Here is a 16359-nt window from a genome sequence, read left to right as displayed (position 1 = left end):
AAGTATATAATCTAACTGTCTCACCACACATGTACCTTTCTTTTTTCAATATATACATGTCAAAATACACATATGAACTTGAAACTTGCCAACTTTAAGTTACCTCTTCACCTTAACATATTATAGTTCATTTCACCACAAAATCACGAAACCTCTCGGGTATCTTTTTAGCCCTCTGTGATCTACTTGGTCTCTCTGGCCCCTGGGAGCCCTCTTGTGGTGTTGGAGTGAAGGTGTCAGTCTTTGTGGGTGTTTCACCTTCCTCCCTTTCAGGTATTGTGTCATAGTGTCCTTCTCTGGTCTCATTCGTCTCGTATTTCTTCACATGTGTGGTATTCCGGTGATAGCGAGCTCCTGTTGGTGATTCAATAATGACTTGGTTTCCAGTTCTGCTTACAACTTTGTGTGGTGTTGCGTTGAATGGTGTTGTAAACTTGTCCACTTTGTCTTGTTGAACCAGCACTGTGTCTCCCGAGTCAACTTTTGAATACTCAGCTCCCCTTCGTTCATCAGCATAAGTCTTTGATTTTCCCTTCTGTTCAGCGTCTCTGTCACGCACGTCCAACTCCGTTGTTTTTGCCTCACTGATGTTCGGTAACTTTCCTCTCATTTTGCGGTTGAACAGTAGTTCTGCCGGACTTTTACCCGTGGTTGGATGTTCAATGCTGCGATACACTGTTACATATTTTCTTAGCTCTCGCTTCCAGTCAAGTCCTTCGGCTTGTGCGATCCTGATTCTTTTCATCAATGATGCATTTTGCCGTTCCACTTCTCCATTTGCTTGAGCCCATTTTGGTGTAGTTCTTATATGTTTGATTCCATTAGTTTCACAATATTCTCTGAACAGCTCAGATTTGAACTGTGGGCCGTTATCAGATTTGATTGTAACTGGTAGCCCATGTCTGCTAAATATACAGTCAATAGAGTCGATGACTTTTTCAGCAGTTGTAGATGACATTACATCATACTCATAGTACCGACTGTAGTAATCTATCAGTACAAGTATTGAGTGGTTCGAAGGTAGTGGTCCCAGTAAGTCTACCGCCACATCTCGCCATGGTCCATCTGGTAAAAGTGTGTTTCTCAGTGGTTCAGGTGGATCTGGTCTGGCTACTATTTGACATCCGTGACAAGCTTTACAAAACTTTTCTGCAGCTTTGTCCATCCCTGGCCACCAAACTTTTGTTCTGAGATGCTATTTGGTTCCAACAATTCCTAAATGTCCTTCATGAGCTAGTGACAGTGCTTGAGCTCTGAGGTTTTCTGGCAATACAATGCGAGTTCCCCGCAAAACTATGTAGCCGATGACACACAGTTCATTTGCAATGGGTGCATATGTTTTGCATTTTTCAAAGTGTCCGTTTTCAATAGCTCTTCGCACTTCTGTTAATTCTGAGTCTGTAGCAGAGGCTTCTTCAACCTCTCTTGACGTGAGTGCTTTTGGAGTAGCATTAACTGCAACAAATCTCACGTATTCTTCAGATTCATGCTTATGTATCTCTTTTGACGTGGTGTCAGCCAGCAGTCTTGACAGTGAATCCGCAATGTTTTGCTTTCCCGCAATGTGCACTACTTTAAAGTCATATGGTTGCAGTCTGAGAACCCATCTTTCTATGCGTGCACAAGGTTTAGATTTCTGGCTGTATATGACCTCTAATGGCTTGTGGTCTGTGATGAGGTCAAACTTCCTGCCATACACATATGGATGTAGTCTCTCACATGCCCATACCAGTTCTAGGGCTTCTCTTTCTGTTTGAGAATATCTTCGCTCACAGTCTGTTAAACTCCGACTTACGTAGCACACTGGTACCTCTTCTCCGTTCTGTATTTGTATTAGCACTGCGCCCAAGCCTACAGGGCTTGCATCTGCTATGACTCTGGTTGGGGCTTCTTTGTCAAAATAGGCTAGGGTACCTGCTCTGGCTAACTCAGTCTTTAGTCTTTCAAATGCTTGCTTTTGTTCTGGCCCGAATGTAAACATAGTTTATTTTCGAGTGTTATGGTTCAAAAATATTGGAGATGGACACCAGAGGAAAAACCCACAATAACAACACTGGTCCGGTCGGGTTGAGTCAAACGATGATTTAATGATCACACACGTGGGAGATGGACACTGTATGCAGACAGCCTCAGATCTCATCTCAAAAAACACATTTCCATAGTTTTATGAAATCAGGGTATTAGAACGCCCCCTCATGCGTAGTGACAGGTGTAATACAATCAATGTTGACAATTTTATTTAACACAAAGAATAACATTGTCTCCTTCCCGAGGGCAGACGCTAACTGCCCCCCTTCTCCTGGAACCGTCTGTACCCTGCTGAGACACAACATGGCAGCTACAAGGACTCTTTCATTTATTAAGACCATCAGTGTGTATTGCTCTAAATCAAGTATATAATGTTAAATGAATATTGCTGAATCAGCTACTTCTACTTAAAACATATTAAAACATGACTAAGCACAAAATCACCAAGAATGACATCTTATAAGTGCTGTGTAAGCGCGTGCGGCCTTCCAAGCTCAAAGCCTTTGCCCTCCATAGATCAGCCAGACTCGCGCTGGCTGTAGCTTTTAACCTTTAATTACCTTGAGCACAACTCTAAAATGAGCAACAAACTGCAATGTGTATGGAATGATCATGGTTACATCTGCAATGGAAAATCATGTTATTATTCTGATACCTGTAAGAAAGATCAAATTAAAGTTATCACCATCACTGTAATGCAAAGAATAATATAAGATCAAAAACTTCAATTTATGCTTAATGCAAAGCTGGTTATATACTTCTAATAAACTACTAATGACATATTAAAATATTAAATGATAATGAGAAAAACATCCCCTCCTTATTCTACAATTCCCTCTGTTGACCTCTGGAGAATCCAGAGGTCACAAACAGTTGTGTCCCTCCTTGGCCTACACATTCAGCTCCACATGCATCATTGGCATCATGGACATTGGAGTAATGACTCCAGGGTCCACTGCCCTCACAGACATACTTTTGAACATTCGTCTGGCACAAGGGATGAGACAACAACAAATAACCATAATACCCACCACAATAGACAAAGAAAACATGACCGCAGCGATGACCCCCTTCCACCGTCCGAACACTGAGGTCAGCCAGCCTTCTAACGGATTACCAACACCGGAGTGATCATGCATAGTTTCAGAAAGGCTCTTTAGGCCCTCCAGAGCCTTGGTTACCGACCCATCTGGAGCAGTATTGTTTGGAATAAAGGTGCAACACTGGTCAGCAAACATAGCACATACGCCCCCCTTTTCCGCTAACAACATGTCAAGGGCCATTCTATTCTGCACTCCCATTAACGAGGTCGGACCCACCTGCTCCGCTAGCCCCTCCAATCCGTCTCTGGTCAGGTTAGAGAGTCTCAGTACATTGTAATGAACATAATTAATCCTATCTACATTCTTATTTGGAGTCACTGGAAAGAAAGCAGAAATTATTGGAATATTTTCAAACCCGGCTGCTATTTGGTCAACAAGTTTAAACTCATTTGGAACCCCCCTGGGCACTCCAATGGAGTCGATCCAGGTGGGGGAATTCATTCTAGGGTCATAAACATTTGTGTTTTGTATTCCTCTCTTTCTCAAAATGTGTCTTTTGCGCCTGGCTGCCAAAGTGCGCGTATTGTGTGAGGGAATTGATTTTACCTTATTTCCGATTAGCATAAGTGGCGCTCCTAGTCTCACCATCGCACACGTCCCCACGCTCCCAAGAGGAACACGTACCAGTAGAGTCCTGTGCCCGCAATAGTAATACAGCCCGCTCCTAGCCCAAGTCCCAATTAGGGTGGCTGCATCACTCACATTGTTGGTGGTCCTCCCAATCTGGGTGACCGAACACCAACTGGGGTCAATTTCCCCCAACCGATATTTAACTTTATCTGTGGTAAACTTAAAGCACGTATAATTATCTTTCCGGGGCATAAACGGCCCTACTTGCGTGAGCTTGCCAATAGGGGGAAATAGACTGGACAACACAGTGCAGTTCCCCGTATTCACAGCTCCTCTAGTTATTTGCAACATACAATTATAGCCCCACTGATCCTCTGGATGCAGAGGTGCAGGCTCTATAAATAAACGCGGCCTTGCTGAAGCGCAGGCTACACAATTAGCCACTTTTTGTTCTCTAGCATTTTGGGCTATCCAGTCCAGCCAGATGTTACTGTCACTGAACCCGGTAGCGCGTTCAATCAAATCCTGAGGTTTCAGGGTGGTGTAGTCCACCGACACTACTCGCCTCTCTCTTGGTTCGTGCTCCTCTGGTGTAGCTTCCGATGACCCGCTCCCCTCCTGCCCTGTAAAAGATGCAACAGAGCTGGTGGGAGTAGAAATCACACGAGTTGTTATGTCTTCTCTACCTGACGGTACGCGATTAGTTTTTTCTAGGAAATTAACTTTAATTAACCCTTTTGGATCAACCCCCGCTATTTCCACCCCCAAAATTAAATACATAGATTGTTTGCGATGCCAATTCCCCAATGATAAAGTTAACGCGTTTCCAGAGGGGCTAAAATCCCTCTGTAGTTTAAGCCCGTTTTCTGATCCTGATTCTAACGGTTCCCAATTTTGCCCAGTGTAACCCCTTACCTGGTCCCAATTACGGCACCAGCTGTCATAAGGACGATTTCCCCTCTCACAGTGCGTACTCACTGAATAATCCCAACAGACCCACACATTGTATCCCCTCCAAGCACTGCCGACGTCCCTGCAATTAACAACATCACACAGATCAAACGTAAAGGAAGTTGTGGAGCCAATAACATAATCTAATTCTAAACCACCATATGTGCTGAGACACTCATCCTTTTTACCAGAGACCTCGCGCTTCACTCTTGCCCGCAACCTTAAATCACTATGGACCACGTGTGATGTACTTGGTGTATGAAACAACGCCGGACTGGCATGGCCTCCGTGCTCAGACTGGTTTCCTGGGTCGGTCTGCAACAAACAAATCAAAAAACAAATAGCCATGATTAGCAACATAGTTAACATCAAACTCATAATAATTTTAAACATTGTGATGGCTTTTGAGACTCTTTTTTCATCACCAGTGTCTAATTGTTGTGATGGCATGGTGGTATGTGAATGTTATGGTGTAGTAAAAAGTTCAAAGCCCTTTATCAGAGCCTCTCTCTTGTTTTAGGTGTTCAGTGTGGTACCGCTCCTTTTCGTTGGCGCGGCGATCTCCTCCTTGTCTGCTCCTCTTTCTTTGACCTTCCGGGTAGACTACCGGTCGGTCCGTTGCACAGGTGTGAGGGATTATTGTGCCGCTCAATTTCACCTGCGTCGAGTTGAGATTGATCCTTCCTCACCAAGCCCTCGTGCGCAGCTGCGCACTGCGTCCAGTGATACCAGGTGTCGCCTTTCCCCTTCAGTTGGACCGCTGTCGCCGTCCGAGCCGATACCTCATATGGACCAGTCCAGCGGGGCTCCTTCCACTTTCGTTTGATGACTCTCAGCCACACTGTTTTCGCGTCCGGGACCTCTCCTTCTCCTGTGGGCCCCTTACAAGCCGCCTGTTTCGTGAAACTGGACACTAGCGCCTTTAGCTCGTTCCAGTAGTCTGCGTGGGACCGGTTCCCCTTTTTGTCCCGTTCACCCGAGCCCACCGTCCAAGGTGCCGGAAACTGTCTCCCGGTTTGCAGCTCGTATGGTGTAAAACCTGTGGATTGATTAACAGAACATCTTATGGTCATCAACGCAACCGGCAGGGCTGCGACCCAATTTAGCCCTGTTTGCGCGCAGATTTTTGCCAATTTGTTTTTCAAATTTAGGTTCATTCTTTCTACTTTCCCCTGAGACTGAGGATGATAGACCGTTCCAAATTTATGCTGGACGCCCAACATTTTTTCTACTTTTTCCAAATCTTGATTTTTAAAATGGGTTCCATTATCTGATCTAATTCTTTTCGGGAACCCATGACGGGGAATGTAATAATTGATTAAACACTTAATGACAGTCTTAGCATCCTCCTTTTTTGTAGCCCAGGCCTCTGGCCAGCCGGTCAAAGCGTCAACACACACTAGCAAATATCTTACACCGCCCGGCCCGGAATCAATCATATCAGTGAAATCAATAACAATCTCCTCTCCCGGCCTCTCAGGGGGCCGAAACTTACCCACTTCCGGTTTTACTGCTGGCTTAGGATTGTGTGCCCCACAGATTAAGCACATCCTGGCCTTCTCCCTTATCATTCCTCGCAGCTCAGGATGCCACCAATGACACAAATTTCTTTCCATCTGGGCTCTCCCCACGTGGGCAAGTCCGTGGGCTTCATCCACCTTCTGTTCTGCCATTTTGGCTGTCAGCACGGGGCGCCCGTCTGGCCCCCTCCACAAATGTCCATCCTGCCAGGCTCCTTTGTTTTTCCACACCCCCTTTTCCTCTGGGGATGCCTCCTCCTGGGCCCGTTTAACTTCCTCAATCAGGTCAACAGGTATCTCTTCTTCTGATGTTACCTGTATCATTTGTCTCTGTCCTTTGTAGCCTGCGGCCTCCTTTGCGGCTTCGTCTGCTCTCTGGTTTCCTTTTTCCACCATACTGGTTCCTTGAGAGTGAGCTTTGCATTTTATAATGCTCACCTCCTCTGGGTCAGCCAAGGCCTTTTCCAGTTCCTCCATTTCATGTTTGTGGGAGATAGGTGCATTGGTTGCTGTTCTGAATCCTGCTCTTTTCCACTGAGGCAGCTCCACATGCGCTGCTCCAAACGCATATGCCGAATCGGTGTAGATGTTCACTCTCCTGTTCTTGGCTAGTCTCAAAGCTCGAGCTAAGGCTATCACTTCAGCTCTCTGGGCCGACTGCTTTCCCTCAATCCTTCCTGACTCTCTGACCTGATAATCTCCTTCTACTCTGCAGACCACCGCATACCCTGCTTTCAGTCCTCCTTCGTCTCGGTGGCAACATCCATCGGTGAACCAATCCTCAGCTCCCGGTATGGGTTCGGCCTTCAGGTCCTCTCTAATCTTTTCCTCGATCTGTGCTCTTTTGGCGCAGTCATGTGGTTCCCCTACACCCATTAAATCTGCCATGTTAATTCCTTCATGTGTGAATGTCAAATTTGGGGCCTCTAAGACTTTGCTCAGTCTCTGTTGTGCCCGTGGTGACATACAAAATGCTTGTGAATTTACGTATGCCACTATGCTATGTGTAGTGAGTATTTTTAGTGGGTGTTCTCTCACTACATGTGCTGTTTTTTGGATAATTCTAGCAACCCCTGCTGCATGTTGTGTACATGTAGGATGCTTTGCTTCTGTTGGATGTAGTTTTACACTAACATACATGAGCACTTCTCTACCCCCCCCTTTTTTCTGAAACAACACTCCATTTACAATTGAGTTTGTTTCAGAAACATCTAAATAGAATGGCTCATCATAATTGGGTGTGGCTAAATCTGAGGCCCTTGACAAATCCTGTTTAACCCTAATAAATGCGGCTTCAGCTTCAGGCGTCCAAGGTAACTCAGCCTTAAAGTTTCGAACACCAACTTGCTTCATTAGGCCCCTTAAAGGGGCAGTTTTGCCTGCATAATCCGGAATGAACTGCCTGCTGTAACCTGTTAAACCAAGAAAAGAAAGCATTTCCCTCACAGTTCGCGGTTTTGGGTGTGTCAAAATTTGGTCTCTGTGTGTGTTCATCAAACCCACTGATTTGTGTGCGATTACCCGGCCCAAAAAGGTCACTTCAGGGCGAACTAACTGCAGCTTGTCTTTACTTACTTTAAAGCCACATTCCGCCAACCTATTCAACACAACGAACGATGCCGCTGTACAATCCGCTGCTGACGGGGCTGCAATGAGAAGATCATCAACATATTGTATTAATGTACAATCATTAGGCAAATTACATGACGACAGGGCTCCTTTAAGCACCTGATTGAAAATGCCTGGAGAAAGTGCAAAGCCTTGTGGCAAACGTGTGTATCTGAGTTGTTGGCCTCTGTATGTGAATGAAAAAATGTCTCTGAGTGACTCATGCAGAGGAAGACAAAAGAATGCATTTGCCAGGTCAATGCACGTGAACCACTTTTGGTCACATGTGATAGCTGATAAAGCTGTGTACGGATTTGGTACCGGTGCAGTAGTAGAGAGCAATATTTCATTAATGGCTCTCAAATCATGTGCCATACGGTAATTTCCTGTTCCATGTTTCTCCACTGGTAGAATTGGTGTGTTCCACAGTGAGTGAGAGGGCTCTAACACCCCGGCCCTTAGCAGGCCTTCTATTGTTTCTGTAATTCCTGCCTCTGCTTCAGGTTTGTGTTCATACTGTGGTCTATTAATTGGTGTGTGTGACTTGAGCTGGAACAAGACAGGAGGACACTTAGCTAGGCCAACATCCGTGGGCCCTTTTGACCATAGACTGTCAGGCAGATTCGACAGTCCAGCAACTGCGTGAGGATGATCTACACATTCCTCTCCATGTGTTTTTGAAATTTCTTTATGTTCCAAGATCACTGTATCCTCACAGGCACAAGTTATGCGATAGGTTTTACAATTTGGAGCATAAGATAAGTTAGGAATTTGGGTTCTTTGCCACCCAGTGTCGTCCAGTGCTCGCCTGACCATTGGACCTAGATCACCTGCACCATGACCTTGGTGGACCGCCAATGTAATGTGAGGGGTTGAATTTTCTTCCACATTGTACCAAGGCAGTTGTTCATCAGTTAATTTCACAGCCGCGGCTACACCTTCTGGTCCGATGTAGATGTCATGCGTTTGCACATTCCACGTCTGACCTTCAAGATCAGATTGAAATAATTCACGATAGGTGTCGTCATTCTCTTTATCATAAAACAGGGTAACGTGGTAAGGGTCGCGCGGAGGGGAGTAAACTGCCAAGCTCATTATCCAGGGCCTCCACAGCTGAAATTGCCTCAGAACATCCTCTTTCACTAGTCTCCCCCAGTAGATATTGACTTTTGCTCTTTCACAGTCTTGAAGCAGATATTGAGTCTTTGAACTTGTTCCCAGGCACGGAAAATGCTGGCCCCCTGGCAGAGTCACAGATAATCCATCTGCTGAACATGTGATTGTGGCGCCCAACTTCACGAGCAGGTCCCTGCCCATAAGATTCACTGGCGCTTGCGATGACACCACATAGTTGTGTTTCAAAATCTGCTTGCCCAGCTTTGTCAAAGCTGGGTCAGTCACTGGCAGAGTTGTCGGGATCCCGGAAAAACCCACCACGTTCACTGTGTGGCAGGACAACGTTGCACTGTCTGGTGCTACTCTCAAGGTTGAATATGTTGCTCCAGTGTCTACCAAGAAGGGCAATTCTGTCCCTTCTATAGTCATTAACAGCATGGGATCTGCCAGCACCATACTGTTTGGTCCCTCCGGGTCCCTTCAGTACTGGTCCTCCCTCCAGTCAGCCACTGGATACTGCGTGGCTGGTGCTGCACTCGGGTTTGGGGCCTGATATGCTCCCCTAGAGCCATCTCTTGCTCTCGGAGCTCCACGTGCCTGGGATTGGTAGCCTCTTCTTTGATTGTTCTGACGACGTTCTGGGCAATTTCTGTTCCAATGACCCTCTGCTCCACACCTCCAACAGACATTCCAAGGCACACTGCTGAGATTCCCCGTGTCACGAGCTCTTTGTACTCCCCCCGCTGAGCCACCACGCCCTCTGTACGATCCACCGGTTCCCCAATTCCCTGTGGGTTGGTTCTGCCTTGGTGCATTGGCGGGCCATCCGTCATTAGTGCAGGGACCCGGGCCACTATCTGGCCATTCAGGCCCAGGACCAGGCTGGGTCGCAACTATCATAATTTTTTCTGTTTTTTCTTTTTCCTCTTTTTTCTTTTCGCTGGCTTTGTTTCTGGCCTCCACCAACTGTAGTTTGAGTAGAGACGCTTGTGCCTCCTCCAACTCTTTTTTCTGCTTGTTCGCCCTGTCCTGCTCCAGCTGCAAACGATGTGAGACGTGTCTTTCCCACTGCACCGAATCTGCTACGGCAAAATCTGGGTTTTTCTGTAGATCTTCTGTGACCTGGTTTGGCAGCCCTGCCAGCACCGCTGAGCGAAACCATGCCCGATGCTCACCTTCTCTACCCGGATGGGTACCTGTTTCTAACAACCACTGATCTCTGGCTTTTTCTAAAAACTCTCTAGGTGTGTTTTGGGGGTCCCAAATTATTTTAGGTATGGCTCCTGTATTAGGGGTTGGGTACTTTTCACGGACTGCGTCAGACAAAGCACATTGCACTTCATGGTAAGGCAAATCATTTGCATGGCGAGTTGTGCGAGCTATAGCCTCTACATCTGCTAGCCCACCACCGAGCATACACCGCGCAGAAATGGCGCGAAAATCGCCAATCGCAAGCTCCTCTCCTTCTGTTAGTCTGCCTAATTCACGCAACCACCTTGCTCCTCCCCCAGTTATAGGTGGAAGCTGTTTAACCAATGCCTCCAAATCTCTTACTTTGTATGCGCGGTACACTGGTTCATTTTTTGCACCAGCCACTAAAGGCAAATTATAATGAGTACCCGCAGCTTTTTCTGCTTTGGTCACAGTTTTACACTGTCCCAATTTTCCCTTGCCTTTTGAACTCTTAAAAATAGGCCTCCTCTGTCCCTGCTCTTTTTTCACCTGTCTTGACCTAAGATTCCTGGCTATACTTGGTTCTGACGCGACTCCTCCTCTGTCGTTATCTTCATCATCTTCTTCCTCCTCTGTGGTAGATGAATCTTTGTCGCTCTCCTCTTCTGCCATGCTTTTGGTCATTTTGTCCTTTACGGTCTTCAGTGTATTTAATACTTCCAATAGCCCTTGCGGGGCTTCAAGCATTCGTCCGAATACTTCTCCTGTCCATGTGTCTGACTTGGCCATTGCTTTGGAGTGTTTTGACCTGGTTTGGGCCTGCTCTTCTCTTGCTGGTGTCGGCAGTCCGATGAAAGCCGGTTGTGCCATCCTTTCCACCGGTGAAATCATTTCCTCGTTTGTTGGGGTCCAATCCGCTTCTCCAGTCTGGTCTGGCAGGCTCTCTCTTGATGCTTCGGCTTTTGGCCTGTCTCCTCTCTCATGTGAACTAGAAGGCAAAGGCAAGCCTTCCTCTGCGGCTGATGTTATCTCTTTCCCTTCCCCATTCAGGGACTGACATTTAACTGTCATAGGCCCTTCATTATGAAACACCCTTGGTGCTCTGGTGTATTCAACATCAGCCACTCCTCCCACAACCACTGCCGTCTGTCCATCGGGGCCTTGAACTTGTCCTCCTCTGAGGGTCATTACAGGCATGACATATTGTCGTCCTACGGCATTAGATGTTAATGTGGCCCAAGGAAGAATCTCTGCTGTGTGATACTTATTAGCATCTCCTGGTTTTGGAATCCAGTTCTTCATTTGGTTTTCCAGCTTCTTATTTTGGTCTTTCAGTTGTTTCAAAGCCTCCATTATGCTTTCCATATCTTCTGTTTCAGGTGTGTCATCCTCCTCCATCCAGGAAGATGCTCCATTCCACAAGAACATCCACTTGCAACACTTTGCATGAGTTTGCTGTAGTTTCTTGATTTGTTGTTTAATCTTCCAGTTAATTGAACGTTTCTCTGCCTCGGCTTGCAGTTGTTCCAATTGCTGCTCACATCTCTCTCCTTCTATTTTGAGCACAAGACTTAGGGCTATTTTGTCATCCAGCCCTCTCTGTTGGGAAGCAATAAGCTTGTTTAGCTCAGCTTCCATTGCTTTGCCTTCCTTCTCAGCTAACTTTGTTGATCCAGGGGAAGCTAAGCGAATAGCTTTTTTTAACTGTTGCTGCTGCTCCTTTAGAGGCTTATAGCCTCTGTGCCCAGTAGGTGTCATGTTCGGGCCGTCAGCCATTATCCTAGAACACAAGCTTACCTCCCTTTTTTGTGACGTTATACGGCTCCTCCTTCTGGATCACTCCGCAATGTCTGCCTGTTAGCTTTCAGAAATACTTTCGCTCCTCCCAGGGTCACTGTCTCCTTGTAATCTGCTTGGTAAGACATACAGCCAACGCAGTGTGTCAAGACTTAACCAAGCCTCTTTCAATATTCACTTTTAATAACTACTTTTCACTCTGTAACATAAATGTTATAAACTCATACACACTGCATGTTAACTTTGGGGCACAAAACAATAACACAGCTCAAATGCATTCACACAGCCTTAAATTTTTCACAGACAATTGCTCCAAAGCAATATCATGTTTGCTCACAAACTAACAAATTCACTGTGTTGTTTACCGAGCGAGGGAGCAATGGACCAATTAAATCCAAACTCCTCAATAATTAGCTGTACAGCTCGCTCTACTTCAATGCCAAACCATAGTACTGTGATTAGCTTTATTCAAATCAAATATATGTTTCAAAGCCTTTCAAACACACACCCACACCCACAATTTCAACCACGCACTCTCAAGCACACATTTGTCTCCTTTAAATCTACTAATCGCTTGGAGACATCTCCACAGATAATTATATTATTTCCCAAGCAAGCATATCAAAATCAAAACCGTCTAGTACCGACTCTATCATAGCCTGAGCAAAGTGGGCGGCCTCTGTGGGCTCCCAATTTGGATCATTTTCATGCTCAGTCATCTCCTTTAAGCCTTGAAATAAAAATAGGCAACGTTGTATATAGGCATTTAGCTCATGCAGCTCAATCACGGACCACACTGTCATCTCATAAGGTGAAACACCTTCCTCAGTCACTATGTGACATTTACAGGTCACCTCCAATTGGCCCTCCTCCTCTGCTATTTGTATGTTACAGGTTGCAAAATAAAGCACAGGCATGTTTGCTTATTCTATTTAAACAACGATTTAACAGTATTAAATGGGACTGTTTAGTGCATGGGACACAATATAATCATTTATTGTTGAAGGGACAAATGTCAAAAGGGGTTCTAACAGGTCCACTTTATTGCGTGCTCATAAATTATTGTTATCTGGGTCACTCACCCAATGTGCTTTATTGTTTGAGATTATTAATTATGTCACGCTTATCAGTGGCTCATATTTATTTAAGGCCTATGTTTGAACTTGACAACAAAGGCAGAGCATCATTTCATCCTTTCAGGGTGAAACACTCCACTTTCTCTGTGTCATGGCAGCTCAGAAAACTTCATGAACTTTACTTATTTAAAGATATGACTTAAAATCAGTTGTATTATCAGTATAAAATATTTAAGATTTAATTAAATTGTTTTCAATTGGCTTACAGCAGCTTACTCTGATCTAGGAACACTCTCTTATGCTCCTCAAAAACTGAAGTTACTCAGTCTTAAATGATTTTTACATTACATAAATCAACTGTGATTAACAAATAACGTTCTAGTGGTTCCCACTTGGTTTAAAACATTCAAAAGCCTTCTAGGGACCTATTCTGATCATAACCTATGTGTTTGTAAGCTTGTTTGCATTTAACCCTCTGCACTCAAAGCATTTATTACACTTTATCAATCCGGACAGTCACGCCGAATGAAGCTTCTGACCTTCAAAGGCCGAGTGCCAACTCATTATAAGCACATTTGCAAGGTGTGTCTGAAAATTATTTAAACCACTCTTTTTAAATCAGAAACTATTTACATTGTTATAACATCAAAACCAGCAGCTTCTTTACAGGCTTTCAGCAATAAAAGGCCTTCTGCTTATAAGGCTCACACACACTCTGGGCAGGAAGTGAAAAGCTCCGTTCTCCTCCCAGCCACACACTCATTTGCATGTTCACACCGTCTAAAAATAGCTCTCAGCGCTGCAGCTGCGCTCTCATCACACACAGGGTCACACAAAGCTCAGATAGAATTCTATTTTATATCACAAAGACGTCTTATATTTACAACCACTGACAGGCCTGACAAATTCAGCACCTAACAAATTTCGACAAATTTAAATTAACGGGTCCAACCGAAGAAAGCTTCACTTTTTTGTAATCAATCAAACAGTATCTGTTACTTCTGGGAACAGTTTCTGACCTAACTTCTAAATCCCTAACTCAATTTAACTTTGTCCAAACAAGCACATGACACCGTTTCAAACGATGAGGAGTCTCGGTAACTCCTAGCTTATTTCGGGATGCCCTGTACCCCACAGTTAAACCAAAACTGAACTACCCCTGTTCGCCGACAGGTCAAGACCGCGCGTCCACGGCCAGGAGGGGGCGTAACCCCCGGGCTATGTGCTTCTTAGCAGACTTCTGGGCTGCCGTCCTATAATAATTTTAACCTAACCGATTTTGTAAAATTTTACCATAACGGGTCCTACCGAAGAAAGATAACTTTTTTACGACCAATTAAACAGTCTCTGTTACTTCTGGGAACAGTTTCTGTCCTAATTTGTAAAACTATTAACCAGTCTCTGTTACTTCTGGAACAGTTTCTGTCCTAATTTGTAAAACTATTAACCAGTCTCTGTTACTTCTGGGAACAGTTTCTGTCCTAATTTCCCTACCAAACTACCTGAGCCTTCAGCTCAATATCCAGGGACTCAAACCCAACATTCTCTGTTACTTCTGGAACAGTTTCATATTTCTTCAACTTCATTAAATACTCTTAAACAACTTTAACTGCATAACACACGGTGATTCTCATCAAAATCAAAACAGACACCCACCAGCAACGTCAGTGAGCAAACTTTTAATTTAATGCAGCCCAATTTGGCACAATTTGGGAATCAACTCAACAGGCAGTGCCTTACCTTTTAGATGCACCCGGGAAGCTCACTCACATCAGATCCCTGGTCCGTGCCTGTCCGCTCGACAACCTCAGACCGTCCACACCTCACACGTCCACCCCAATACCACAGGACGAGCCCCCAAAATGTTATGGTTCAAAAATATTGGAGATGGACACCAGAGGAAAAACCCACAATAACAACACTGGTCCGGTCGGGTTGAGTCAAACGATGATTTAATGATCACACACGTGGGAGATGGACACTGTATGCAGACAGCCTCAGATCTCATCTCAAAAAACACATTTCCATAGTTTTATGAAATCAGGGTATTAGAACGCCCCCTCATGCGTAGTGACAGGTGTAATACAATCAATGTTGACAATTTTATTTAACACAAAGAATAACATTGTCTCCTTCCCGAGGGCAGACGCTAACTGCCCCCCTTCTCCTGGAACCGTCTGTACCCTGCTGAGACACAACATGGCAGCTACAAGGACTCTTTCATTTATTAAGACCATCAGTGTGTATTGCTCTAAATCAAGTATATAATGTTAAATGAATATTGCTGAATCAGCTACTTCTACTTAAAACATATTAAAACATGACTAAGCACAAAATCACCAAGAATGACATCTTATAAGTGCTGTGTAAGCGCGTGCGGCCTTCCAAGCTCAAAGCCTTTGCCCTCCATAGATCAGCCAGACTCGCGCTGGCTGTAGCTTTTAACCTTTAATTACCTTGAGCACAACTCTAAAATGAGCAACAAACTGCAATGTGTATGGAATGATCATGGTTACATCTGCAATGGAAAATCATGTTATTATTCTGATACCTGTAAGAAAGATCAAATTAAAGTTATCACCATCACTGTAATGCAAAGAATAATATAAGATCAAAAACTTCAATTTATGCTTAATGCAAAGCTGGTTATATACTTCTAATAAACTACTAATGACATATTAAAATATTAAATGATAATGAGAAAAACATCCCCTCCTTATTCTACACGAGTTAAACGTCTTAGTGGTTCAGAGAGTGTAGCAAACTGTGGTATGAACCTGCTACTGAAGCCTACCAGTCCAAGAAAGCTTCTCACCTCAGTAGCATTCTTCGGTTCTCGGGCTTCCACCACAGCTCTCACTCTTTCTTCAGTCGGGCCGATGCCTTTCTGTGTCAGCAGTATTCCCATGAACACGAGTCTGTCCATGGTGAACTGACACTTCTCTGAGTTTAGTGTCAGGCCACAGTCAGAGAGTCTCTTCATCACAGCATGCAGGCGCTTATCATGTGTTTCTTGGTCTGGCGCGTGTATGATTACGTCATCTGAAATGTTCTCAACTCCTTCAATGCCAGCTAGTGCATTGGCAATCTCATGCTGATATTGCTCACTAGCTGATGAGACTCCAAATATTAGCCTTTTGTACCGGTATACTCCGTTGTGCACTGCAAATGTAGTTATCTCTCTTGACTCCAGGGTAAGCTCTAGTTGATGGTATCCCCACTTGAGATCGAGTTTGGTGAAGATTGCAGAGCCGTTTAGTCCTTGCAAGATTTCATCCACAGTGGGTATGGGGTATCTTTCCCTGATTATTGCCTCATTTGCTTTTCTCATGTCTAAGCACATTCTGATATCTTTGTCACATTTCTTTGGGAGTACCACTACAGGATTTACCCAAGGTGTAGGTCCTTCTACACGTT

General features: G+C 44.7%; 3 protein-coding genes and 1 pseudogene across 4 annotated transcripts in view; 1 reads left to right on the top strand and 3 right to left on the bottom strand.

The window, feature by feature from the left end:
- Nucleotides 1-16359, bottom strand: part of LOC147336505 (uncharacterized) — a 462456-nt gene that overhangs the window by 177167 nt on the left and 268930 nt on the right. The window lies entirely within an intron of this gene.
- The window catches only part of LOC147336513 (NACHT, LRR and PYD domains-containing protein 12-like), an 81786-nt pseudogene that overhangs the window by 27645 nt on the left and 37782 nt on the right, over nt 1-16359 (top strand). The gene's annotated exons all lie outside the window — the stretch shown is intronic.
- LOC147336517 (uncharacterized) lies at nt 4453-7030 on the bottom strand. Its single transcript, XM_086285477.1, has 2 exons — nt 6148-7030; nt 4453-5691 (listed from the first exon to the last, which is right to left on the bottom strand). Exons 1-2 carry the CDS (start codon nt 6647-6649, stop codon nt 5177-5179), a joined length of 1017 nt encoding a protein of 338 aa, XP_086141603.1. The 5' UTR covers nt 6650-7030; the 3' UTR covers nt 4453-5176.
- LOC147336516 (uncharacterized) lies at nt 9377-11845 on the bottom strand. The gene has a single exon (XM_086285451.1). It carries the CDS (start codon nt 11843-11845, stop codon nt 9377-9379), a length of 2469 nt encoding a protein of 822 aa, XP_086141577.1.

This window comes from Aulonocara sp. 'chitande type north' Nkhata Bay, linkage group LG3 (assembly GCF_057382095.1).
Source record: "Aulonocara sp. 'chitande type north' Nkhata Bay isolate Kocher_YH1m ecotype deep benthic linkage group LG3, A_spYH_male_GT1.1, whole genome shotgun sequence".
Classification (NCBI taxonomy): Eukaryota; Metazoa; Chordata; class Actinopteri; order Cichliformes; family Cichlidae; genus Aulonocara; species Aulonocara sp. 'chitande type north' Nkhata Bay.
This window is presented reverse-complemented; position numbering and strand designations above follow the sequence as displayed.